This window comes from Dromaius novaehollandiae, chromosome 3 (assembly GCF_036370855.1).
Source record: "Dromaius novaehollandiae isolate bDroNov1 chromosome 3, bDroNov1.hap1, whole genome shotgun sequence".
Lineage (NCBI taxonomy): Eukaryota > Metazoa > Chordata > Aves > Casuariiformes > Dromaiidae > Dromaius > Dromaius novaehollandiae.
The window spans coordinates 94,009,599-94,034,612 of NC_088100.1; the positions used below are offsets into that span (position 1 = coordinate 94,009,599).

At 45.9% G+C, this 25,014-nt stretch overlaps 1 protein-coding gene across 2 annotated transcripts in view; it reads right to left on the reverse strand.

The window, feature by feature from the left end:
* Positions 1 to 25,014, reverse strand: part of MDGA1 (MAM domain containing glycosylphosphatidylinositol anchor 1) — a 155,098-nt gene that overhangs the window by 58,295 nt on the left and 71,789 nt on the right. For both annotated transcript variants that reach the window (XM_026122974.2, XM_064509527.1), the window contains exon 9: positions 3,510 to 3,779. In XM_026122974.2, the coding sequence (XP_025978759.1) occupies positions 3,510 to 3,779 (270 nt within the window). The remainder of the gene's footprint in view (positions 1 to 3,509; positions 3,780 to 25,014) is intronic.

Below are 25,014 nucleotides of genomic sequence, written 5' to 3' on the forward strand. Positions count from 1 at the left end.
AAAGATCATTTGGCCAGTAGGTCATAGAAAAAATGTTATTTATCACACAGGGACTACAGCATTAAAAAGCAGACCTTGCTCCTTCTGCATCTTCTCTGCCTTGGCAACACAGTGCTCCGGCGTCTTTGTAACATGCCAGTCAACTCCTCAGCAAAGGGGATGCTGACCTCAGCCAGGGTGAAAACAACAGGGGCTTTTGCATGGGTGAAGATGTACTTTCTAAACCAGTGTCTCCCCTTAAAAACAGAAGGCAGCAGCAGGAAGGGAGGCACAGAAGAGATGATGTACTAGAGAGAAATGGGACGGTTGAGAGGACAAGAGATTTCCTATGCTTTCCCCAGCTGCTGCTGACCTGAACCCTGCACAAATGGGGCTCAGAGGCTACTGCCATACAGCCTGCGGACCAGTGGACTAATGCACGGTGCATGCCCTTGGCCAAAGGTGGGTGTCCACATCACCGAAAGGGGATGCTGATAGCTTGGCAGCCTACAAACCCCAGCCCACTTTGTCAGAGGTGACCTCAGGGCCCTCCCTGGCACCGGCCCAGCCAAATCAGCCCTTGAAGCATTGTCACAGGGTGGCGTGGGATACCACCTAGAGAGGCAGCAGGCATGGCTGGACCGTGGCTTTTCATGATGGAAGGAAAGCAAGTTTATGCATGTACTAAGAAGTACTACAGGCTCAAGTAGTCTCCTTTCCCATTATACGCGAAAATTGTCCCAGAACATCGCTATGTCCAAGCAGATGAACTTTGGCTTAGGTGTTGCACACAGCTCCTTAGAGCAAGACAAGTCAAAATTAATTCAAGGTCTTACCCATAACTGTCTCTGACCTGTATGAAATTACTTTCTTTTCTCCCTGTACACTTTGGTTTCTAGCAGGTCCCGGGCAAGGCAGGAACTAGGCCTCAACCAAAACACTCCCTTTGAGTTCAGGTCCTCTCAGGACCTGCATGGATGACAAACATGTCTGGACAGGGTGGGTTGCTGGAGAGTGGAACAGACATAAACACCATTGCCCTGATCAGTCCTCTGCACATACTTCTACCTTTCCACTTGAATCATGGGCCCTGCCATTCTATGTGGTTATAATTAGGCTTGAAAGGATTCAATGTTTATTTTTTATGAACTCAGATGGATAATATTGATGTTTATTTCCAAGTCCTTTTTTTCTTACTATTTTTATCGACTTAAATTTTTGCACAAGCAGGAAGTTCAGAACCACCTCAGAGACTAATTGCCGCTTATTCAACTTGTATTGACTGTAGAAGTCAAGCTTCATAATGGATTCAGATATAAAATCAGAACTGATGATGATCACCATCTTGCATAATATTAATTACTTATTAATTGACTCTAAGATAGAAATGGAAGCTTAAAAAAAAAAGCCTTCTGGTAGAAATGCAGCACATATACTTTTGGAACTTCCTTTCTGAAAAGTTTTACTGTTAGTGGAAAGTTTTCTCTTGCTTCCAACTGACAGGAAAAGCTAAAGGTGATGCAGTCAGTCTTTCAGGGCTTGTCTGTGCTTGTAGCTAGTGGGAGGGCAAGTGGTGACCAGTATGGGCAACCCTGGCAACCTGCTCAAGGAGCACAGGTTGGATGTCTCACTGTTCTTTCAAAATAACACAGAAGCTAATCTCCCATCTGCACAAGAAACTAATCCCATCACACAGACCTAGCCATTTTGGGCAGGTTTATGTACTCTGTTACCTGCACAGCTGAACACCTCAGAGTCACTAATGAACCACTGCCTCTCTGTTAAACAGGAAGGTTTATGGTCCATGTTTCACAGAAAAGAAACAGAAATAGAAAGGAACTAAGCTATTCCCCTTGGTCACACAGGAAGGTGGCACCAGACCAGGGAATTAAAACTCCAGCATTCCTGAGCCCAAGTGCAGCAGTCTAACCACTGGATTATTTCTCAAGTTGCTGCACAGGCTAAGAGGTCTAATTTATTTGTAGTTGTCCAGGACACAGGCAGAGATGTTTGGAGGTGAAAAGCCAGCACCTGATACCAATGCTTTCGAAGTGGAGAAGGGATGCAGCAAAACAAATGCTTGCTGCATTCCTGATGAATGCTTTCCAGGGATGAACACTGCTTTCTGTTGCAGCGATCTTACCTCATGTGGCACAGCATGGCACATCAGATGGCATTATGCATTCGTCACCAGTTCCAGCAAGAAATCCAGATCCTGGGAGCACTCCCAAGCTTGCTAGGGACAAAGTTTGAGGTGGTGGCGCACAGTGGGGTATGCTTTGCCATAATTTAGCTAGTGATATGAGAGTTGCAAGTACATGAAGACAGCGGAGAGAAGGCAAAGCTCTGAAGCAAAAGCCACTGCCAGAGAAATACAAGGAGATCTCAAGGGGTGACAGCAAGATCTTGGCAACAGACCAAACAGTAGAAACAAGGTTTGGGCTTCCGCATTCCCAAAAGTATCTCAGAGTTACAGCACACACTAAACCACAAGGTCAGAGCAGAGACAGTACTGATATATGAGCTTTTTCAAACCTCAGGAAAGATCTGCTTCAAAATCTGGTCTCTGCATATTACCTGTTCTAATTTGTTCAGCCCTGTCTTGAATTGTATTATAAATTGGCCCTGGACTGAAAACCCAGTATTTTGGCTGAATATACTGCTTATCAAGGCAATTTCCTCTGAGAGCTTTTCTAGGAATCAGTGCCCAAGTCAATTCTGGGGTCATGGGAAAAACAGATTTAACAATCAGTTAAAGTGACTAGGTCAGATGTGTGGTTTTAGATGCCATAACTCTGCCATTGCTTTTAGCAGTTGCTGAAGAGGAGTCCCGTTATGATGCTTGCCGGATTCACAGAAAATTCAGCAGCAAAACCACTGAGTATTAGTGTCCATCATCATCTCATTTTTGTCCTAGCAGATATCATGATACAAAGACAGTCTGGAGACACAGGGAAGGAACAAGAATACATGATACTGATTTTTTTTTAAAAAGGGGGAAATTACATGTCTTTGAAGCCTGCTGGGTGGATGTAGAGTCTTTCACTCCCACTTGGTCAATACTTGACTGCACTGTGTTGGCCAAGCCTGAAAGCCAACAGCAGCCTGGAGTTTAAGTCCCATATTTTTCAAGCAAGTGTTCAAAAATTCATTGCTAAAATATACCAGTGGCTGGCTCTACTGCCCCAGGTCCAGTCCAGACTTGAAAGACTGCCTGAGTGATGGAGACAGATCTCTGTTTTGGCCTACAGAAAGTCATCCCTTCTGAACACAACAGAGGAGGCAGTGATAGTGGGTGAGTTTGCTTGTACTGGCTTCAGTTTATTGGGAGCAAGCTTCTGAACTCCATGACTCTGTCTAACAAACCCCAGGACCTCCGAGCTTTTAAGGTCATCATGAGGAAGCCAGCTGTAGACAGAACAAGAAGCAGCACACACTGGATGTGCGCATCCCAATCCATCCTGCACATCTCAGGGATAATTACCTTTTCTGATCTCTCATTTCCCACCAATGTGTGTTCTGCGACTTACCAGACACTTGGAAGAGGCAGGTGGAGACTCCCACATCGTTGGAAATGCTGCACTCATAGCTACCGCTGGTCTCCCGGCTCACACTGTCCACCTTCAGCTCAGAGTAGTCCTGCTGCTCTGCCAGAGGCTGGGCCAGAAGTGTCCCGTTGAAGCGCCAGACAGAGGTGGCCACCTTCATGGGGCTCCCTTTGAGCATGGTGCAGCGCAGGGTGACACTGCGCCCCATGCCCTGACGCACGTCCTGGAACGCCGGCTCCACCATGGGGGGGACTGGAGACCAAACAAGATCAACAGACAGGGATGTCGTCAGGGAACAGCCATCTCGTTCAGCACGCTCACCACGGTAGTGCCTCTGAGGAGAGAGGCACCTATTATGTCCAAGAGTGTATTTACTTTCTAGTGGGAGCCAGATTTTGTCAAAGTAAAAGCAGGAACAGGCATCTGACATCCCCTTCTGTCTGGGCTGGAGGCACATACCACCTCCCTCCTGTCTACTAGGTAGAGCTGGCCTTCAGCAAGCACTCACCATATACTGAAACACTGCTTGGAAGAGCTACCAAGCTGCTCTTTACGTATAAGATGTACAGCTCTCATAGGTTAGCAGCATAGCTTGGATTTGATCCTCAGATCCTAATCAGGATAACCATAGTCCTCATTCCTCAAATCCAGCATGAGCTGCATTCCTTGAGTGGGCAAGTATGGCTCCCAAGCACTGATGTTCTTCTGTTAACTTCCAACATGGTTAAAAAACAGAGACACTATGCTGGACAGAAGGATATGCACTGCCTGCCCTCACAGAGCACAGACCCTCAAGGGTCATTAGAGGGCCTCTCTCAAATACAGCAACCCAGGAGTCTAGAAAACACAAGACACTGGCTACAAAGACCCTGGGTCCTATTCTTTGCCAACAATTCCCTGACCTTGAGAGGCGAGTCTTTTCTCTCTGTGTTTACTTTCTTGCCCATAACATGAGAATAATGGTATGTGGCCACCTCCTCGGCAAAGGGAGGCTACCGAGATTTGTTTTTTCGCACTTGTAAAACTTTATGGGAACCTCATGATCTGGGCATGGTAGAGCCAGATCAAGGGGAAAGCTCAATGGTGGCCCACCCCTTATTTAATGCAATGGCAAAGTACTTCAAACTCCACAGCCATTTGATGGACATGTTTCACTTGCATTAAATTCTTAATTAAAACATTTAGCATGAGGATAACCAGAAGCTCTCTTTCTAAAATGAGAAAGGCTGCCTGAACACAAACCAGCTGTTAGCCTGAATGGGAAAGAAGGAGAAAGAACAGTTATACAGCAGCTCCAGTACAATTACGACTCACCTTCTCTGGGTTCAAAGCACCTGCTCTCCTACAGACAACTTCTGTGCACTACAGATCTATAGAGCACCTACCTCCTCTGAAGGTCCACAGAGCTGCCGCAGCATAGCCAGACCTGAAAACCCTGCAACAGGCAGCATCTGCTATGCCACAGACACAACTCCACCAAAAAATGTAGGTCACACACAGCATTCTTGCTGCTGTGAACACAGCCGTGCCTGGAGGGCTCCAACACACTAGTCTCTGCCCCCATAGCTTGACCCAAGCAGGGCCCACTTAGAGACTTCTTCATCTTTACCATAGCCACTCTTATGCTGCATAGTGTCCTCTCTCCTATAGAAACAGCCAAACCCATGGGTTTACAGCATACAAGTATCTCCTCCACCCAGCAGCCCCTGATGACAGTGACTGACTGTTTTCCAGGTACCCATTCTCAAATCAACCTCTGGGCCCTTTATTGCACTTAAATGGATTAAAACCAGCCCTTGTCTGAGCTCACATTGCCGTGATGAGTGGCATGGTCAGCTCATTACCGATGGCTTTGCTAGTAACGTGTCTCAGCAGGTGCTCCAAGCACTGACTTGCCTTTGGCTTGCACATCTCCCACCTCACAGTAAGAATAATGTGAGAAGTTGTTTGATTAGACCTAGTGCCATGAATGTGTCATCTCTATCCCTAGCTGCTATCCCATTTCTTGGGTCACATCTGCTCCTTAATTGAAGCCAGTAGGGTCTCACAGTCTAATCAAGGCCAGCTGGTGAGGTGGGAAAAAAAAAGAGATAGAGAAAAAGGGAAGAGAAAAAAGAAAGGAAAGCTTCAAAAATGGCACGGCTACTCCAAATGTACTTCGAGCAATCCACCTCATGCAAGGGGGAGAGAAGGGTGGGAGAGTGGCTTCGCTCACTCCATGGATGAGTACACTCACATGGAGCTGGGGCAGAGGAAGATGAAAGGGCTGAAAGAGGATAAAGTGCATTGTCCCCCCAGCAAGGACATATCCTGTATCTCACTGGGGGAACGTCTGAGGACAGAAAAAGTTGACAGAGAAGTGGGGCTGGGACCATCCAGATGCTTCTTTAGGACGCAGAAACAGCAAGGCAGCTGAGAATGCAGAAAATATTTAATTTTCTTCAGCTGGGAAATGGGATTTACTTGTTTTGCACAGGGACAGGCTCTGGGCCTATGTTATCACCTTGTGAAGGGAATGTCTGACAGTACCTATGCAGTAAAAGTTGATTACATTTTCTCCTCTCTAGTCTGGTACTAGGAAACACCCAAGAAGCCTTAAACCTCCAGATAGCTGCGAAGCCCCTGGGTTTTCTGGAGAGAGAGCAGAAACAGGTCATCCCATCAGTGCAAAGGATGCAGCACTATGGCAAGGGGCAGCTGCTGCTGAAGGCTGCCAATGGATGTGAAGAAAAAGAGAGGTCAACAGCAGCTACAGAGCCAGACATTAGTTCTGCCCTCTAGTGCCTGCTGGGGAGCCCACGCTTCTTCAGGTGGATTAGATGTATATATATAAAAAAAGACCCACTGCCAATGCAGGGATTCAGACTGCAAATCCTAACAGATAACAACGCAGCCTTTTCTCATTACAGCCACAGTTTAAACACAAAAGAAAGCTTGTTTGAATGAGCCAGTCATCTGACTCCCCAGAACTGAGAACTGTGTAGCTCTGGTAAAGTCTGAGATGGGGACCGTCTTCAAGGAGAGTAATGCACTGCCCTCTTCCCCCCTTTGGTAGGTTGCTCAATCTCCTTTTAGGTCTACCGTGAACTCCAGCACACATAGTGGAGGTGCCCTGTTAAACAGCTGCCACGTTCCAGGCAACAGGTTGCCATGCTTCAAGGGGGTGTAAAAATCCTCTGCGTATGCAGGGCTCCGGGATCCCCTGGCAAGAAATGCAGCATACAAATATAGACAATAACTGTTTTCCCTCAGTGCACAGCTTAACTCCAGAAGAGCCAGCATGGCAGGAAGAACCACGAAAGGGGTGAGGAGGGCGGCACATCACTGTTCTAGGCAACATTCAAGGAGCGAGGCTCCTCCAGCAGCCTTTTTAAGATGCTGCTGCTGTGAAACACAAGGCAGAGCAGCCTGCCTTCGCAGCAGAATTATTGTGCAACAGGAGAAAACATAATCACTCACCTGCTCGTTAGGAGCAAATCAAATCAGTCAAACACAAGCAACCTACACCAGCAAGCCAGGCATCCTAAAGCAAAGCCAGGCTGCAGGCAGATGCTCTGCACTGAAGGGGTTGCTATGGTGCTCACAATGATGAAGGGCAAAAGCAAGGGAAGCACAACAGAGAAGTGTCAAATGTCAGGGGTGTTGGTCTCTGCCCCCAATAACCTCTCATCTTCTTGGTTTTGCTGGAGGTAACGAGGACTGAAACACACTGTTCTGCCAGGTGAGTGAGAAATGCACTGGCTGTTGGGCTGTGGCCAGGTCTGTAAATATTTGTTTGAAAAGTCTGTTTCTATTTTAGCCCTAGGGAAGAGAGGAATGTTCCTCCTCACAAGAGCCAAAGTGCTTGCTGGAGAGACCACAGTCTCCTTGGACTGTTACCATGCAGTTCCACTCTGGCACAGCTCAGGGAGGGGTATTCAGTGATCCCTGCAATGCTGTCTGATCTCTGCAGATTACCATCAAGTTTAAAAGCCTCCAGAAGTTATCCACTGGTGTCAAGGATGCTTCCTCCACCAAGGATGAAATCAGAACACCCTAGCATGGCAGTGATGCACTGTGGAAAGTTTTCCTCTTGTGGGATAAAAACAAAAAAGTCTTTTTTTTTTTTTTTTTTTTTTTTTTCAGGGGGGATGTGTCTGACTTATCACTCCTATTGCAAATCTTACCCATTGCCTGGGAAGCTGATTTATCCCTTGGGTCCAGAAAGAAAAATGGTGATGTTGCCATGAGGCTGCTGCAGCTGGTATGGATGAAAGGCAAAAAAGACTCATATCTGAGGGACTGATGCACAGAAATCAGAGACAAGCCTTTTTTTTTTTCTTAAACATAAATCAGTATGTGCAGAACAGGGAAACACAGAGTGAGAAGATCTGTCTTTAAGGGCTCAGGCAAGAACTGAGAAAGTTGAAAATCCTAGACACCATGGTTCAGTGCTACTATGCATGACACATATGCAAGCTCTGCTTCGCCACTGTAGCCTGAGGACTGTGAATAGCATATCCTGGTCAATTCCCGAATGCCAACTTGTTTTGAAAGGGCTGTCAGAGCTGAGGAGCTCACTCATGACTCACAGGCAAGCCGGCATTGCACAGCCAGTCTGTGCTGCCCACCATGGGCTGCTGCACTCCTGTTTCTGTACAGAGATTCACTTCCTGCAACACTTCCTCTGCTGCCAAGGGCACCAAAGCAATGTTCAGGGCAGAGCCACTACAGATGTTTTGAATCCTGGAGCCTCACGCTCTGCCCTCATATCCAGGAGGTCCCCATTCACCCTGCCACGTCTTCCCTGCCCCATCCCTCCCTGCTCAGTGGGCACCCTGCAGAGAGCTGCACAGGGGCTGGGAGGCTCTGGGGCAGCTCGGTGGGCTGTCAGGGAGGGAAGGTGTCGTCAAGTCTTTTCTTCTCAGAAAAACATGGGCCCAGGCAGAAAGATGGCCTGCCCAAGGTCACGCAAACCAGCAGCATCAGACGGAAGCAGCACGAGAGTCCGGTATCCTGATCCATACTTCGGACCTTAGCCTGAGCTTCCTTCCCTGTGACAAATACCCTCCACTCTAGTCATTCATTTACATTGTTATTTAAAACTAGGAAATGCATCACATAACCCAAGTGATGAAAACAGCAAGCGTCACTAGTTTAGAAATCAGATTTATCTTCAGCAGCCCCCAGCCCACACTGCTGTACAACTCCCTCCTAGCTCAGCCACCTTTACAGCACTGGTGGGACTCCTGCTTGTAGTCTCTGCCTTAAACCATAAGCGCGAGCTGGTAATTGACCATTCACCTACGGGATTAACACTGAAAAGGACACAGAAAATCTGTTAAGAAAGACAACCCTTCCTGGTTAGTTCCCACTATTAAGTGTGTTTTGTTACCAAAAGTGGCTAAAGAAACCAGACAGTAATTTCTCCTGAAAAGGAAATCAGTGCGGGCTGCTGTCAGGGCCTTATGAGACATACCCAGCCCCATCCAACATCCATTTGAATTCAGAGGGGCATCATCCTGCAGTCATACTGAGCCCTGCCTTCCCTAGAGAACCAAAGTGGTGCCAGCAGAGGATACTTTCATTCTCCAGCCATCGCTCCCTGTTCCCATAATCTGGGGTGCTGAAGATGTCACAACCATCAAGATGCTGCACCCTTGAGTTCAGAGCAGGAAGAAAACAGTGTCAGCTCCAGGACAGACCATAGCTCCCCATTCAAGCTAAAAGCTCTTTTATCATCACAAGGCTGGGAAATCACAGCTGGGCAATTCTATTCCCCTCCAGCAGCACCCACAACCCACACTTCAAGAATGCCACCAGCCAAAGCAGGTGGAAACAAATATCCAACCAATATTTACAAGTCCAGTTTCCTCTGCCTGTTTCAGAGAGATGATATGATCGAGTTAGAAGAGGGACATGGAGAAAGGCTGGCTCAACCAATCTCAGCTACAGCCCAGAATCACTTTCTTTCATCTATGCCTTTGCACTTCAGTCTCCCCATGTATAAAGAGATAAAACATTTATATCTGCAAAGTGCTTGAAAAACAAGTTGCAAGTATTGTTATTTCTAATAAAATGTACTCAAACTAATTTGTTTGCTGCTAGACACGTGGGCGGAGGGACTGGAGAAGCAGGGCTCAGAGCAAAGAAGGCTTAGCTCTGTGCTAGTTGACTGCTTTATAAAAGAAGAGCAAATGAAATACATGCACTACCAGCTTTTCTGCTTTCCTCTTCTCTGAACTTTCCAACCCAATTAGCCCAGACAGTCTTCACCTTGCTTTAATAAAGAGAGTTTTGCTTAAGAATTTCCTCTTCTGTGTGACAAGCTGTAGTGATTAATATGTGAGACCCCAGCTCACTTTACAAGGTGCTTTGAAAAAAAGTCCATCCTGGGTGAGAATTTCTAGACCTTTTTCCTCACAGATGCCTCAAAAAACAAACAAACAGAAACAAACAAACAAACAAAAAAACTGGCCCAGACATGCTGGAACTCCACTCAGACTCACTGCCCAATTAGTTCACACTAACAAGACACTACAAAGGCAAGTATTCCCCTGCAGTGTAAAGCCACCTCATTCCTATGCTTCACGTACCTTCAAGTGCCTAGTTTCAAAACAGTATGCTCCCCTAATTGAAAAATATGAGTGGGAAAAGATGGTGTGTGTACAGAAGACACATACACATTTGTATGTGAAATGCATGCTGATAATCCTCCTCCTCTCACCCCTACATCACCCAATTAGGTAAGTTATGCACAAGAGAAATAAAGGGGGTAAGAGAGCGGGCATGCCCAGTTCAGAGCTAATGCCTCCAATTACTGCCAGGCCAATGGCATAACCCAAATCCAGATTTTACCACAGACTTGTAGGAAAGTCTTACAGCCAATTTTGCTAGTCATAGGCCAGCGAAACAGGACAATAGTGAGGACAGATGTGGGATTCTCCTACTGACCCACATTACCCACAAGAGGGACAACCTCCCATCCCTAGTGGTGGCAGACCACCAACACTCAGCTTAGTTCTGCCGCTGTCTTTTAAAAGACGAGACGTACACACACATCCATTTTTACATACTTCTGTTTAACAAATTAGGCTGGCAGTGTCATGCCACTCTCCCAGTAGCATATAAATAGTTTAGATCTAAACATTCACTAACAGTCAGCCAGTGATCTTCTTTCCCCAAAAGCATCCCATATGCATTAACTTTTGGCAGAGAACCAGTTATCTTACTACTCGATAATTCATAGGAGAGCTACTTAACTGGGTAGTTCTGGGAATAAAGCAACTCAATGCCAGTGCAAATTGAGGGAAAAAGAAAAAAAAAAGAGCCAAATGAGATTCTTCTCCCAAAATGGAGAATCCACATCTTTCCTCCTATTTCAGGGCTTACCAGTAGTTTTTCATACCATCTAACCTGACTCCCGTGCTGCAGTTTAAGCCTACTGCAAGTCCTTCCATATGTGGTGGATTTTGTCCTACTGATGAACTCTGTCCTATCCCAGCAGCCCCCAATGTCAATACTAGAAAGCAGGAAAACTTGGCCCTGTTTTCCTCTTCCTAAGCTCTTGACAAGATGATGTTGTTTGTTTTTTTTTTTAATATTTCTTCACATTTCCCTTTTCTTTTCTTCCTCTGATTTTCACGTGGCAGGAGTACAGCTTTAGTTCATATATAGATTTTATCTTCTTCAGGCAGAAATACTGCCCCTGAGTTTTAAATGCCAGAGGAATCACAAACAAACAGTGGGGGAAAGAGAAAAGTAAAAAAAATAAATCTGAATGTACAACTCTGTGTGAATCTCTTGATGGGCCTGGCAGAGACAGGCAGGGCATAAGGACCTATAACAGGACAGAGAGCAACAGGTACCATTTGCAGCCTAGGAGCAGAAAGAGAACTGCTTGGCCTATCGCAGCAGAAAGTGTTCCCTATCCTTCTACCCATGGTGTAAAGAAGGAAAAACAGAAGGAAAACAGCCAATCTGGGGTGTTCATGGTCCTAGGATGGCCCTCCACATTCCTGAGCAGGATTTGGAACAGCTGAGAAAGGACTGATTATCTCCCCATGCTTGACAACGAGCCTGGAGCTAGCTGGAACAGGACTTTAAGGCCCAAATTTATCTCATCTAACTTCAGGCTCTTCTATGAGGCACCCAAATTCAGAACACCGTCTCCTGCCAAAGCTAACAGTGTGAGAGGGACATCTCCAGAGGACAATTCGGACAGAAGGAATCTCCATTTGGCATTACCTTCCTCCATCCACTGCCTATAGAGGGAACCAAAGACGACCCTGGCCCTCACATCTCTGCTAGCTGGGTTGAATCTAAGCTAAAGTAAATGCCTGTGGGACACCTGCACAGAGGTGGCCAACACCACTCCACCTTATGAACCTCTACTTTCAGCACCTTGTTTAATGAGCTCGTCAGTAAGCTGAGACACAACACACATCTGAAACTTGGGCAGCATGTCCTACTGTTGGACAGAAGTCACCTCCTGCATTTGAGCTGCTTCCTGCCACAATGGAGCTACCCTGGGAAAGAAAACAGACATCAGCCAGCACGTTCCCCACAGCAAATCTAGCGATAAATCTTTGGACTCCAGACAGCATCCAATTAGTACCACTGCTAGGGCTCACATCCAGGATATGCCTACAAGGAATCAACTGAGTTTCCCCTCATCTCCCATGGAGGATCTCACCCATACCCCAGAAGAGCTACCAGGTAGAGGTGACTGCTGATTCCAAGATGCAATCTGAAAGCAACAGACTCCTATTCCATCACCAGGCTGAGCAATTCAACTGCCCCCATATGTTTGGATCTTTTTAATAAAAGAACTGAAAGTTAAGAGCAGGGAGGCTGCAGGGTAAAGCGCCTCTGAGAGTAACAATCCCATCAAAAGGGAGAAGAGTCCCTGCTTTGGAAATGCAATGATTGTCAGAGCCACAGGGGGTTGCAGCCTTCTGCTCACAGCTGTCTAGAGCATTACCTCACCTTCTGTTTGCTGTTTGAAAGCTAAATTGGGAGCACTAGATGATCCCTCTACAGCTGCTTTCAAAACAGACAGGCAATGCAAGAGGCAGCATAGCCAGAGGTAGAAATGTTGATTAAAAATCAGACCTGCTTTAATGCAATGGTGGGGTCAGAGCTGCAAGTGGGAGAGATTCGACCCAGAAAGAGCCTGGTAGGGGAAAGAGGGCAGTCTGAGGCCACTAAAATAGCCAAATATTAACCAGCACTCCTTAATATATTTGAGTTCTTTGCCTGTACTGTTAAGCAAAAAGGACACATGGAGTAAAGCTACGCTGGGAAGAGTTAATGCAACGGTTCTCCACTTATCTACAGAGTGGAAAGAGGACAAGCTTCCCAAGCAAACCTGACTCTTCCTCAGACTCTCCTTCAGGCCCAGTAGGGATTCTGGACCACGGAGGAAGCTGTGGCACTATCAGTGAGGCTCCTCAAAAAAGAAGGCAACAGATGGAGTGTTTATCAGAAGTCAAGAAGAGGCATTTGTCCTGCAGAGGTCTTCCTGCTAGAAATAGAGCAAGGTGCTCATCAATTATTAGCCAACTCCCACATGCTCCTTAGATGGAAAGCAGCATAGAGCAACACCCTGTTCTCCATCACCTCTATTCGCTGTTTCAGAGTTCTGCTACCAATCGTTTAACAGCCTGCTCTGCTAACTGTCATCATTACCCCATTTTTCCATCCTTCATCCTTGATTGATGTTGATTCACCTGAGGAAGATGACGACAATGAAAACGTAACCATTGAGACAGAGGCTGAAAAAATGCTCACACTGAAAGATATATGTCAGGTTTTAAGTCTCACAGATGAAACAGCTGCGGTCAACAGATATCAAAGCAATTTCTCCCATAAGAACTAATGTAACAAGGGGGCTGGTGCATGCAGGAACTTAAGAAATGTACATAATTTAAACACACAGAACCAGTAGGTATGGCATAGAGAATGGAGAGCCAGAAACATATTTAACCGTAAGCATTTTTGCTGTCTCTTTCTGGATGGTTACCTTTTCATCACTGTCATCATCATCTTCAGATGACTCAAGATAGATCAAATCAATCAAGCGCCAAGGATGGAAAAACAAGGTTACATTCAGGTGGTCAGTCTAACAGATGAAATGGCTGAGGTCTTTCAGAATGGTGACCTTCTCCAAAATGCCACCTGCCAAATAGCCACCACATCTTCCACCTGACAGTCCTGTCCTCTCTCTCCATTCTTCACACCACTGTCTGTGTGAATTTAACTGTGTGAATGCAAATCTCTGCATGCAACTGCTCCTCAATTAGTTAATTATTATGGAAAAACTTGCTTTACCTGTCATATCAACAACCATCATACTTTTCATGAATGCACCTTCAGCGGACAGCTGGGAACAACTGTATCAAATCAAAGGAGAACCATTTTCCTATACCTCATTCCCAAAACTGCTGACCATCTAGATCCTTATGGAGACAATTTTCTGAATCTAGGTTGGGATAACACCAATGGCAGAATAATGAAAGATTCTGGGCCCCAACGAGGCTCCAGCCATAGACAGATTAAGAGAAATGAGTTGTAAGTCATTTATTCTTACATTTTAGGAGAATTTCTCAACTCTTTCAATAATTAAGCCTCATAGCTTTCATATGCTCAGACTGATACACTCATACTTAACCTCATGCCTTTAACAGCAAGATACACCAAGCTATGGAGAGGTTATATGACTTGCACTGTTAGACTCTATTGCACAGAGAACACAAAACTAGGTGCAACGAGTTAATACAAAGGTTCTTCACTTATCCACATAATAGGAAGAGGGGAAGCTTCTCATACAAATCAGCCTCTCTCTCAAATGGTGCCAAAAGGCACTGGCAAGATCTGGACCAGCACCCAGTAGCGCTGTCTGCCAGCTCCCAGGTCAGACCAGTGTGTCCGTTCTCCCAACCCTCAGCAGGAGTCGGTGTCACTGGTGAGAAGACTCTCTCCTCCACTGAAAACCTGGTGTGTTGCTGCTCTGTTGGTGCTCAAACACCACGTTTTCCACAGTGCAGCACACCAACCTCACTGCCGAAGCACATGCACAGCCCTGCAGCTCTTGCCTTTCACTGCATTAGGAAGAGCGCTGCCACTTCTGTCAGTTGTAGGTGTTGTGGGCTCACAGAAATCCCTCTCCAGGGGTCAGCATCTCCTCTGCAGCAGAGGACACAGGAAAGAGGCCAACAACAGAACTGGCAGACACTCAAGGACAGCAGCTTGCTCCCTCAACCTCCCCATCTGGCCATCAGCTCTATCCCATGTCCTCTGGACTTGGACCAGGAGAGGGAAAATTATTAACAAGCCTGCTCACTGGATAAATCTGCTCTGACATTTGATTTTCCAGGCTGCTTCCATGGCTGAACTCAAACTAGGCCAGCATCAAAGGAACCATTTGGAGGAGCACAGTCCATTCAATGTGGGCACATGCCTGTCTCACACAACTGCTTTTTCATGTTGGAGGACTGAGCTTACAGCGAAGGCAATCTGCAGGACAACCAGGAGCAGTACATGCTTCCTTTCTTCTCTTGATGTCCTCAAGTCAGAATGGATTTTGATCCAACAGGTAAAATGCCTGAAACCAATTCTATAAAGTTTCCATCATTCTTATGCCTGCCTTTTCTGGGACACAAAACATAAGGCCATTACCTCCACCAATCCCATCCATTGTATCAAGCTCTGAAACTGGATGCAGGCCTGAGCCAGTCAATAGCAGTTTTCAGCCTGAGGGTTGCTGCGACAGACGCTAATGTGGCATCCTGCTTCTTCCAGCCTCTCTGTGACAGATGAGAACACCTCCCGTAATAAGAAATACTCCAAGTAAAGAGGACTTTTAAAACAAATTTTAGCAATGTTTGCTGAGCCATTCTGCGATGGTGGGCAGAGATGGGGATACAAATCTTTCTACACCTCTGGAAAGGACCCACATGGGCTCAAATCTGGGAATATCTGTGGCTAATTCCAGAGCTAAATCTGTGTCTAAAGTCACAGCAGAAGGAAAGACAGGCATATCTACAGTCTCCTTTAAGACTCTAGCTGGAATGGTGTACTCGGAGCTGAACCTGTCATTGCAAGAATGGTAGAGTGACAGATTAACAACAGACCAGAAAATCTCAAAAATTGTGTTGGAAGTAGGAAAAGATTAGGAAAGCTTCAACTAGGCAGGCCCTTGAGGGGAGGGATGTGATAGCATCCTGCAAATATCAAAGGAGATGCAATTATTTAGTATCTTCCATACTTTTGTCTCCTATGGGAGTACAAATATGAACAAATGGGGTCAATGTAAGCAGAGGAGACCGCAGGCCAAATAACTAGAAACCTTTATATTCTTCACTGATTTCAGAAAAAGATCTCATGGAGGGTGGATATGAGATGCAACTTTACAAAATAAAAAATGAATGGTGATTAATATAGTTTTATGGGTCCTTGGCAAGCAAGCTGCCTTTGAGGAGGCAACAGAAAAGTAACTATGTTGTTAGAACATCTCAGGCATTGGAAAGATCCTGGCTTGGTTCCACACAACAGAATAATTGAAAATTATCCATCAAGTGGAGCCCAAGTTAAACATATTAAAAAGGCATTAACTTCAAGAGTTCAAAAAGAAATTTTAAATGGGTGCATATGCCACTGAGACCTTACTAGTGAGAGAGAAGATATTGCCAAGGAAGACCTCTCTAGTGAGATCCCACATGAACCTCTTAATACTATTTGACATCTTCATCAAGGTCAAGGATCCAGCCAGCAAGCTGGCATAGCTACGGCATGCTAATTTGATAGTCACCAGTTTAGGCCGTGTAGCCAGCATCACTCATAACTGCCTTTGGTGCCTCAATGACATTACATCCATTTGTAATTGGGGTGACTGGGCACAGACTTTGGCACGACTCTGGGATGTGGCTTGTGCTTTGCTTCCTTCCCTGCTGCACAAAGGCAGTTTTTTTAACATTCAATAACTGAGTACCACCATCCTTAAGTGCCTATGTTAGGGTAAGATATTAATATTTGTAGAGGATACACAGAATATGCAGCAGTAAATAACAATCTGGATAGGTACATCACACGGGACAACCTACTTTGTTTGACGGAATGGACTTATGGTGTCAGCATTCAATTTGCTTCAAATAATTCAAGGATCTGGAAGGAAAAACAGTGAGGAAAGATTGCATCATACTCATCAGAAAAGAGACAGTGACTCCAAGAAGAACCTGAGTGAATAAAACTAAGTGAACATCAGCTTTCAGCTTAATTCTTTAGTCCAAAGATGTCCAAATCCTTCATGATTAAATAAAGGATAACTAATGCACATCCCATAATAAGTGTTTACCTCTGCATACCGCATCAGTGAAATCATCTTTGAAAATCTGTTCAATACGGGTGGCCACACTGCTGGAACGATGTTGAAAAAATGCAGAAGAGGGCTGTAAAAATGATTCAAGACCTGGAAAACATGGCTTGCGGTGAATGGCTATAGAGACTCCATCTAGATTGCATATTGAAAAAGGTTAAGAGATTACTTGTTCCTGGTATTTCGGGCTATTTCAGGAAGAGACTGCTGACAACAAATAGCTCTTTATGTGAGAAGACAAAAGTATAAACAGAGCTTGTAGCTGGAAACCGAAAAGAAACAGACTTAGATTAAGTCATGACAATTGAACCATGAGAGTAAAAATAACAGTGGAACAACTTACTGAGGGACACAGTGAATTCTCTGTCACCTCACTCTATGAGTGGATGCTGCACCAAAATGCACAACACAAAGATAAATTTACCTTGTTCCTCAGCTGTATTAGTGAGAGAGACTATGCTTGGCACATAAATAACTCTTCTGTCTAGACAGATGGCACAAAATGTTTACAAGGAGAGTCAAAGAGCTTTTGCTTTCTCACAATGATCAGGAAGCTAGACTTCCACCCCACACTTGAGTCACAGGAACATTTTTCGATGGGGATTTGGAACACATAAGCTTTTCCAAATGGATTTCCAAAAAAAAATCCCATCTTTCCTCCTCCCTTCAAAACCTGTAGGTAGGCTTATTTGCATCTTTTCATTTACATGTGCAAGCTGGTTCCTAAAAAGCTGAACAAAATAAAAACTTGCCCATTTCCACACATACACTTGGACTTCTGCATGTGCAAACAGCTGCAAGGCAAATATCTAGAGTGCCTCATTACAGACAGCCCAAGAGGGACGAGGGGGAAGAAAAAAAAGAAACTGCCACCACCTTCTCATCTCTCAAGACCCTTTGTGCTCTTTCCAGCAAACCACCTTACATGGAATGCAGCTCCCTTTCCCTTGTACACTAAAGCCTCAATCCCCCATTTTACAGCATAACAAGATATTAGCTAAAGGGCCTGTATTGCACATATGCTATGAAGTGCTAAGAAAATCCCAACAGGGCTGTCACTATTAAGCCATCTATATTGCAATAAATTGTTATTAGCTACTGCATTCTAGCTAATGATTTGGACAGTAAAATATCTCTTTGCAATCAACACTCGGTAAGGAAACTCTCTGTTCAGTGCAAATGTCACTTTTATTTATTGTTCTCTTGACTTCAGTCTCAGCCATTGTCTGGAGCCCTTGTTAGTTTTGGCACTGCAACCAAGTCCTCCCATGAAACGCTTGGCTAAGCTGGGCTCTGAGTTGCAGCATATTTGCAATGGGTGAGATTTACAGCACTCATTTCATCAGATGTGAGAGCAGGTCACAACAGATTAAGAGCCTATAAAGGGCTGCCTAGAATGGCCTTCAATTGCCATTCTTTCTTTAGCCAGCAGGGAATTATGCCAGAGGCTTCTTCCCTACAAGCATGGAATAATTTTCAGTCTCCTCTACACCCCATTCTTCCCCTAGCAGCTTGGCAAACAAGAAAACAGGCTCAGAAGTCAGCTTCCTCCCAGTCAACAGTAATGAAAAATTTCCATGGTTCCCTGCAATCACACGTGACCCTAGAAACAATGACTCCAAAATCATACGAAAATGCAACAGGTCTGCATGCAAATAGGAAATTTAGCCATGTCTGTCAATTCCTGGGACCAGTGAGGGTTTTGCAGGTTTCTCACCAGGTGCGTAAAAGAAAGCTGTTTGTTTTTTTCCTCAGTCCTAGAGACCAATTAAATCCAAATCAGAAGCAAAAGCTGAGCTAGGCTGGGAGTATGTGCACACACATTTGTGTTTGTAACAGAGGCGCAAAAAGGAATGGAAATCAGAGGCCACATGAAGTGAAATAGGGTGAGAGTCATGTGCTGGAAATGCGATCTCTGTGTATGCAGAAAACGTCGTTTCCCAGCTCTGAAGGAAAAGCAATTTCTTTCTCAGATTGCCCAGCTGGAAAAGCAGAAACCAGTAACTGAACAGCATCCTCCTACAGAAAATTCCAAAAAGCCCCCATGCTCTCCTAAATACTGAGCTCTCAGCCTTCCAGTATGGGGTCCAAGCACAGAGTTGGCAGGAGGAAGACCTGCTAGGCTGCCGAAGAAGCCTGAGGACCACTAGATTTTAATTCACATGCAAAAGATTTCCCTGTGGGACTGAATGTAATTGGTGCTGTTTCAGAGCTCCAGGTTGGGATGGTCACAGCTAATTAAATTTCAGAAATCCCCTTGGGATGCTCAGCTTGCTATTAGGGCTGCTGTTCACACTGGGAGTGTCTCAGGGGTCTTTCCTTGCATAATCCCCTCCTCAGGAGGGACACTGCTATTCTGCGTGTTGCCTCTAGGCACCCGCAGGAGTCCTCCAGCGGGGCTGAAGGAAACGCTCTGCTCCAGTGCCGGGACGCAGGGAGCGGGTGAGGGACAGCAAGGGAGATCTGCTCCTGCACGCTCTCGTAGGTGTTGTGTGCCACAGTCCACACCCTGAAAATTACAGCAGAAAAGCAAAGACACAGGCATAATGTCACAGCTCCACGTAGCTTCTCTCAGGGTAAAAGCCCAGGGAGGGACAGAGTTTCACTCCCCCAGCATAGGCCCTGAGTGAGGACTGCCGTCCTGTGCTCCCCCACAAGTGTTGACAGCTGTTTCGGCCTCTCTGTGCCTGAGGCTCTTCTGCAGAGGTTGAGAGTTATTATGAGAAAATGAGTTTTTTTCCCCCCACTCCACCTCCTCCTGGGTCCTCCAGTGAGTCCTGAACTATGGCATCTCTCTTCACTTAACTGCATGCTGCTTTTCCAGTCCCCAAGAGGCAGAATTTCATAAGGACAGGGCATTCCCTCTATCCTATGATCCCAGTCCTAAAATATGAGAGCTGAGAGCAGCCTTTTAACTCCCTTTATCCAGCACCTCCCTCACCTCGTATCTCCTGATGCCAGTGGTACATCTCAGCACAGGACTTCCCAAATCTGCTTTGCTCAGGTGCTAGCAGCAGCTCTGTTTTGCTCAACCGTATATACAAACTCTCCTACCCTCCCAGCTCCCCACATCCCCAGTCTAGGACCCCAAACTCAAAGCCTTTCTCTTCCAAATAGACCTACTTCACCCAACCTATACCAGCAGCTACCATCTTCTCCTCTCCCCACCACATTCCCTGTAAACTTGGATCCCAGTCCTATCCATCACCTACAGCAGAGCATACCACACTACCCAGCTTTTCAGGGCGCATGGCTTTTTCTCTGCCTTGGCCCAGTTCCCACATCCTGAATCAGATCCATAGGCCAGGACACCTACAGGTACTGTGCAGCCCAAGAGAGAAAGCTTAGGAACTGCTACTGTGCGAAGCAAACTACTACAGATCAGGTGACTGGGGGTAAGTGCCTGGCAGAAATACGCCATCGTTTAGAGAGGAACCTGAGTTAGACCTCCGCGCAAACAGAAGCAGAACCAGTACAACCTCTCCCTCCAGCCAGACCGCTTTGATGTAGTATGGTGCTACCATGCTTTGATGTAGCTGATACTACTAGCTGTACCCGTATCACAGTTGGCAAATCTTTGATACAAGTAGTTTCACTTATAGCCTAAACCTAGACAATAACTATAGGCCTAAAAAACCAGTGGTTTCTTCAGAATAACCACCAGGGAAGTACAGGGGGAGGACTGACAGTACTCGGGCTGCAGTACACTCCTGTGGCTTAAGGATGGGTATACATTTGAACTGGACCTGGACAATCACATCTTCAGAGGAAGCCCAACACAAAGTGTTTGAGAGGATTCTGTATTTGTTTTATCCTGACAAGCTGACATATAGAGCTAGGTCCTAAGGGGAAAATAGCTGCTAGTGCAGGAAGACCTTAAAATGAGTGTTTGAATTAGAACAGCACTAGGTGTGGTGTTCAGCCCCGTGAGGGCCACAGAGGCTGAGCAATTGTCCAAAGAGAGAGGATGACCAACACCCTCTGCCATCTACTGTGTCTACAGAGCTCTTGCCTCTCCTTTCCTGCCAAGATGTACAGCTTGGACATCTCTTTATCTCTCCATAATATTAAGTTCCTCTTCCTGGAGAGTCTGGCCAAAAAAGAGGATACAGGCAGCTTATTGAAAGTGTATTTGTTTTTCCCAGCAATAACTGAGAAATGGATTAACTGATCTAAACCAGTTCTCTTTTGGAAACAAATTCACCTCTCTAGGCTAGGCACTCTCATGCAAGTTTTCACTCAACTGGTCTTTACAACCACAGAGATGTTTATAGATGAGTAATGAGACACACGAAGGCTGAAGAGCAGCTCAGGCAGGCTGCTATTGGACGTAGCAGGCCCAAGTCCTGTCTCTAAAGAGGGTTCCCCGTTACCACCTTCCTGAGGCACACGTCTGGGTATCCCCTTCTCCTCTCACAGTCACCTCTCCAGGGCTCAGCAAGGAGAGGCAGCACCAGGCCTCCCGGTACTTTGTGTCCAACACGTGCAGTGCCATACACTGAACATGTCAGCTATGCCAGATCTGCTCCCCAATCTCCGCTGCTCCAGTGAATTCTCCCTGCCATCTGGGCCTTTCAGTTTTTGTCTCAAGTCTCATATCTCTTGGCTGCCACAGCACACAGACATGCTCTGTCAGACCAATTTTCATCAAAGAGGTAAATCAGAAAAGCTCTCAGGGTGCAAAGGAGACATCCCAAGAATATCCCAGTAAGCGGCAGCACGTGGGAACCTTCCCAACGCAGCAGCAAGCAGAGAGAAGAGACCAGGGCCCGGCAGAGAAAGGGAAAAATTCAGGTCAGTTAGAATTCATCCAACCGCTTTTACCTATGTAAGACTTTTTCCTCCAAAGCTGTACACACCAAATGCTACAAAAAAGCAGCACTGGGAATCCTGGGGCTTTGATTGCAAGCATAAAGACTGCAAACATGGTCACAAAGAGAGATGCTTCCACTGAGCAAAGGACTAAAGCTCCTTAAAGCATCCGGCTAACTGCCCCTCAATGCCATGAGGCTGGCAGGAGAGTAGGGTCAAAAGGTCCTAGACAAACAGGAGCCATCCTCATTTCAGCCACATTTGGCACGACCCCATCTTAGGAGTCAATCTGAAATAGCAATGTAAGTGCTGCCACGATCACTGTCAGCCAAACCCCAGGACCAACAGAAAGTAAAAACAAATCCGAGGCCAGCTAAGCCTTTGTGGTTGTTACTGTGCTCAGAACCATGGCCATTTGGATTTACAGCCATGACGGGGTAAACCTGATTACTCCTTCAGCCTGTCCTTAGACTGACAACTCTAATTAGCTGTTAGCACCCAGGCACTAGGAAATGGCATGAGCAATCCTAAAGCTGTACAGCTGAGGACAGGGCTATATGCACAAACACAAACTCTAAGCAACATAATCCTAGACACATTACTATTTAGATGAAAGTATGATGACAAACAAGAGTGAAACTCCGTGCTCTTAAAGAGAGCTTTTTTGTGTATTGATAGAAACACATAGAAAGATACTTTCAGCATGATGACAGAAACCTCTGTACAACAAATTAGGGAATAAACAGGGGGAATGTTCAAAGTGGGACCAGATGGCAAGGTCAGGCTTTGTCTGTTCAGTCTGACGGTTCAAGGTCATGGAAATGACTATAATTTTCTTTCCACTAACAAGTTTCCTGGTTTGCAAAAACTGAACTTGAAGAAAGCATGTTTTTCCCCTGGCTTTGAATACAGATGTACCCTCCCAGAAACTCAGCTGATTCTTAAGCTTTTGATGTTTTAAACTCAACCAGAGGATCCCAGAGCTCTGGATGATATGGGTGCCTGGGGTTTCCCTCTTGGGAACAAGATGACCTGTAGGATGTTGAGCAGAGATACTGGATGAATGGAAGGGCAGGAAAGCTCCAGTCACTACTGCAAGGGTAGAGCAGTTGCCTTCTGCCCCTAAGTTAGCTTCTGGATTGCACTTGTCAGCCTGGAATTGGGCACTAGGATGGGCTTTGCTGACAAAAATAATCCAAAAAAAAACCCAAAAAACCCAGCCACTATTAATAAATATACTCACAAATGAAACCAGCCAAGTTTAAAATTCGTAGCAGATGGCTCCCTACTCCAGCTCACATGGTCAAACCTAGCAAGCAGAAGAAACCAGGTCAGCCACAGATATGGGTCAGCAAGCTCTGGCCACACATGGTCTCATTTCTCCTAGACCTTCACATAAGCAGCAATAAGAGCTGCAGGGAGATCCCAAGAGCCAAAAGCCCAGTCCTACTCACTCTGAAAAACTATTTCCATGCCAGGAGCATGTCTCAAGAGTGCTTTTAACGGAGCAGTTAATATCCAAGCTTATGTTTCAGAGGGGGCAGGGCACCAGCAAAGAGCACTGACATTGAGCGATGGCTTCAACAGCTGATTGAAACAGAGTTTAATGCATTTCCGTTTCCAGTTGTGTAGATCCGGTGATGCTTCTTACTTATTTACAGTATCACTCCCCCCTCCCGCTCTTCTGTTTGCTACATAGATAACAGCAGAAACTGATGCTGACTATCACCCACCTGACGTACAGCACTGCCAATGGGTTCAGCAGGATTTTAAAGAGGAATGAGTCAATGGTGTGTGACCAGGAATAACATTTGCCAGCCTGTGAGCTTGGATAGGAAAACATATCCATGCATACCGGAACATTTATTTAAGTGACAAGGACAACAGATCTCCTACCAGAGAGTATTCTGGCTGCCTTCCAGGTAAGGGTAGAGCCAAACCTGCTGGTCATTGGCCCTAGGGTGATGCCTATGTCTAGGACTATGCAGTGTCTCCTGAAATCCCATTAATTACAGTAACTGTCCTTGTGAAGAGAATGTCAATCTACTTTCCCAGTTGCACCAAATATTCAATATACTTTGAGGATAAAATACAATAATCTACCTGCTACTTCATGTGGCAAAACTCTACCTAAGAGCAATAAGCTCAACTCTTCCAAGATCAATCCCAGATTGCTTGTGGACTGTTATTTTGGATCCAGGAGGGGTCAAATTTGCAGAACATGTTACGCCAAGGAAGGAAGCCTTCAGGTTAATGCATATCCATTTTCTGGTTTTCCCTGCTGCTAAGATCTCACCTGCAGCACGACTCAAAGGTAAGAAACAGGATCAGCTTTCAATCTGGACTGTTGAAAACAAAGTCAACTCTATGTAAATGTCTCCTCCTTCTTCTTCCTCTGGGCACTTAGATATGCCAAGATTTCTGGCAAGGATAAGAATGGCAGCTGCAAAAGTCTGATTATTCCAATAATCAGAATTTGGTGAACTAGTTGCATCTCTTAATAGAGCAGACAGGGCTGCTCTGCTATGACACTATCACTTTTCCTTAAAGATGGGGCTTTGGCATCTAGCCAAGAGGGACAATCTATTCAGTAATCAATAGTCTTCTAAGCTATAAAGTCCTTGTCTGCAATGCAAGTACATTCCTGCTCCTCATAAGGGAGGAATCCTGACTTCAAATAACAGGAAGCCTCACCTGACTGGGGCAAGCAGCCACGGAGAGGGTAGCTCCCAATCTCTTGGATATGGGTGAGCATTTCCCACTGGCAGAGCAATGTAGGTGGTAAGAGCAGACAGGAGCAGGAGGAGGATTCTTGGCTGTGGGTCTGCAGACCCTCTTCTGCAGCCACAACCACAGTGGACTGTGGCCACTCAAGACTACACTTCCCTGGCAATTAAGCTGTGAAGTTTGTCGCAGTCAGTAGATTGCTGAATTCCTTTTCAAGGCCCCAGAGAGCAATAATCATTTCATCCACACCTCCACTTCCAGTCCAGACTCTCTCTTTCCCTGCTGAGGGGAAAAAAGGGGCCAAGGCAATATTGCCCAGCACAGTCAGCTGCTCCAGTCTCGCCTGGTCCCCCTCCTGCCCACAGAGCCAGCCGATGGGTGTGAGATGCCACAACATGTGGGATGGAGGGAAGGGAGTATGAGGCTCAGCCCCTTCACTCCAGCTCACTCTTCTCAGCCTGGCTGTCCTCCATAAGCCTTCAGGGGAAAACCAGCCGTTGCAAGACATGTTAAAGGGAAAGACAACCTGAAGGGATAGTCACGCCCCCACCAAAAGTCCTGTCCTCATCACATCCCCTTATATGTACAGCACTC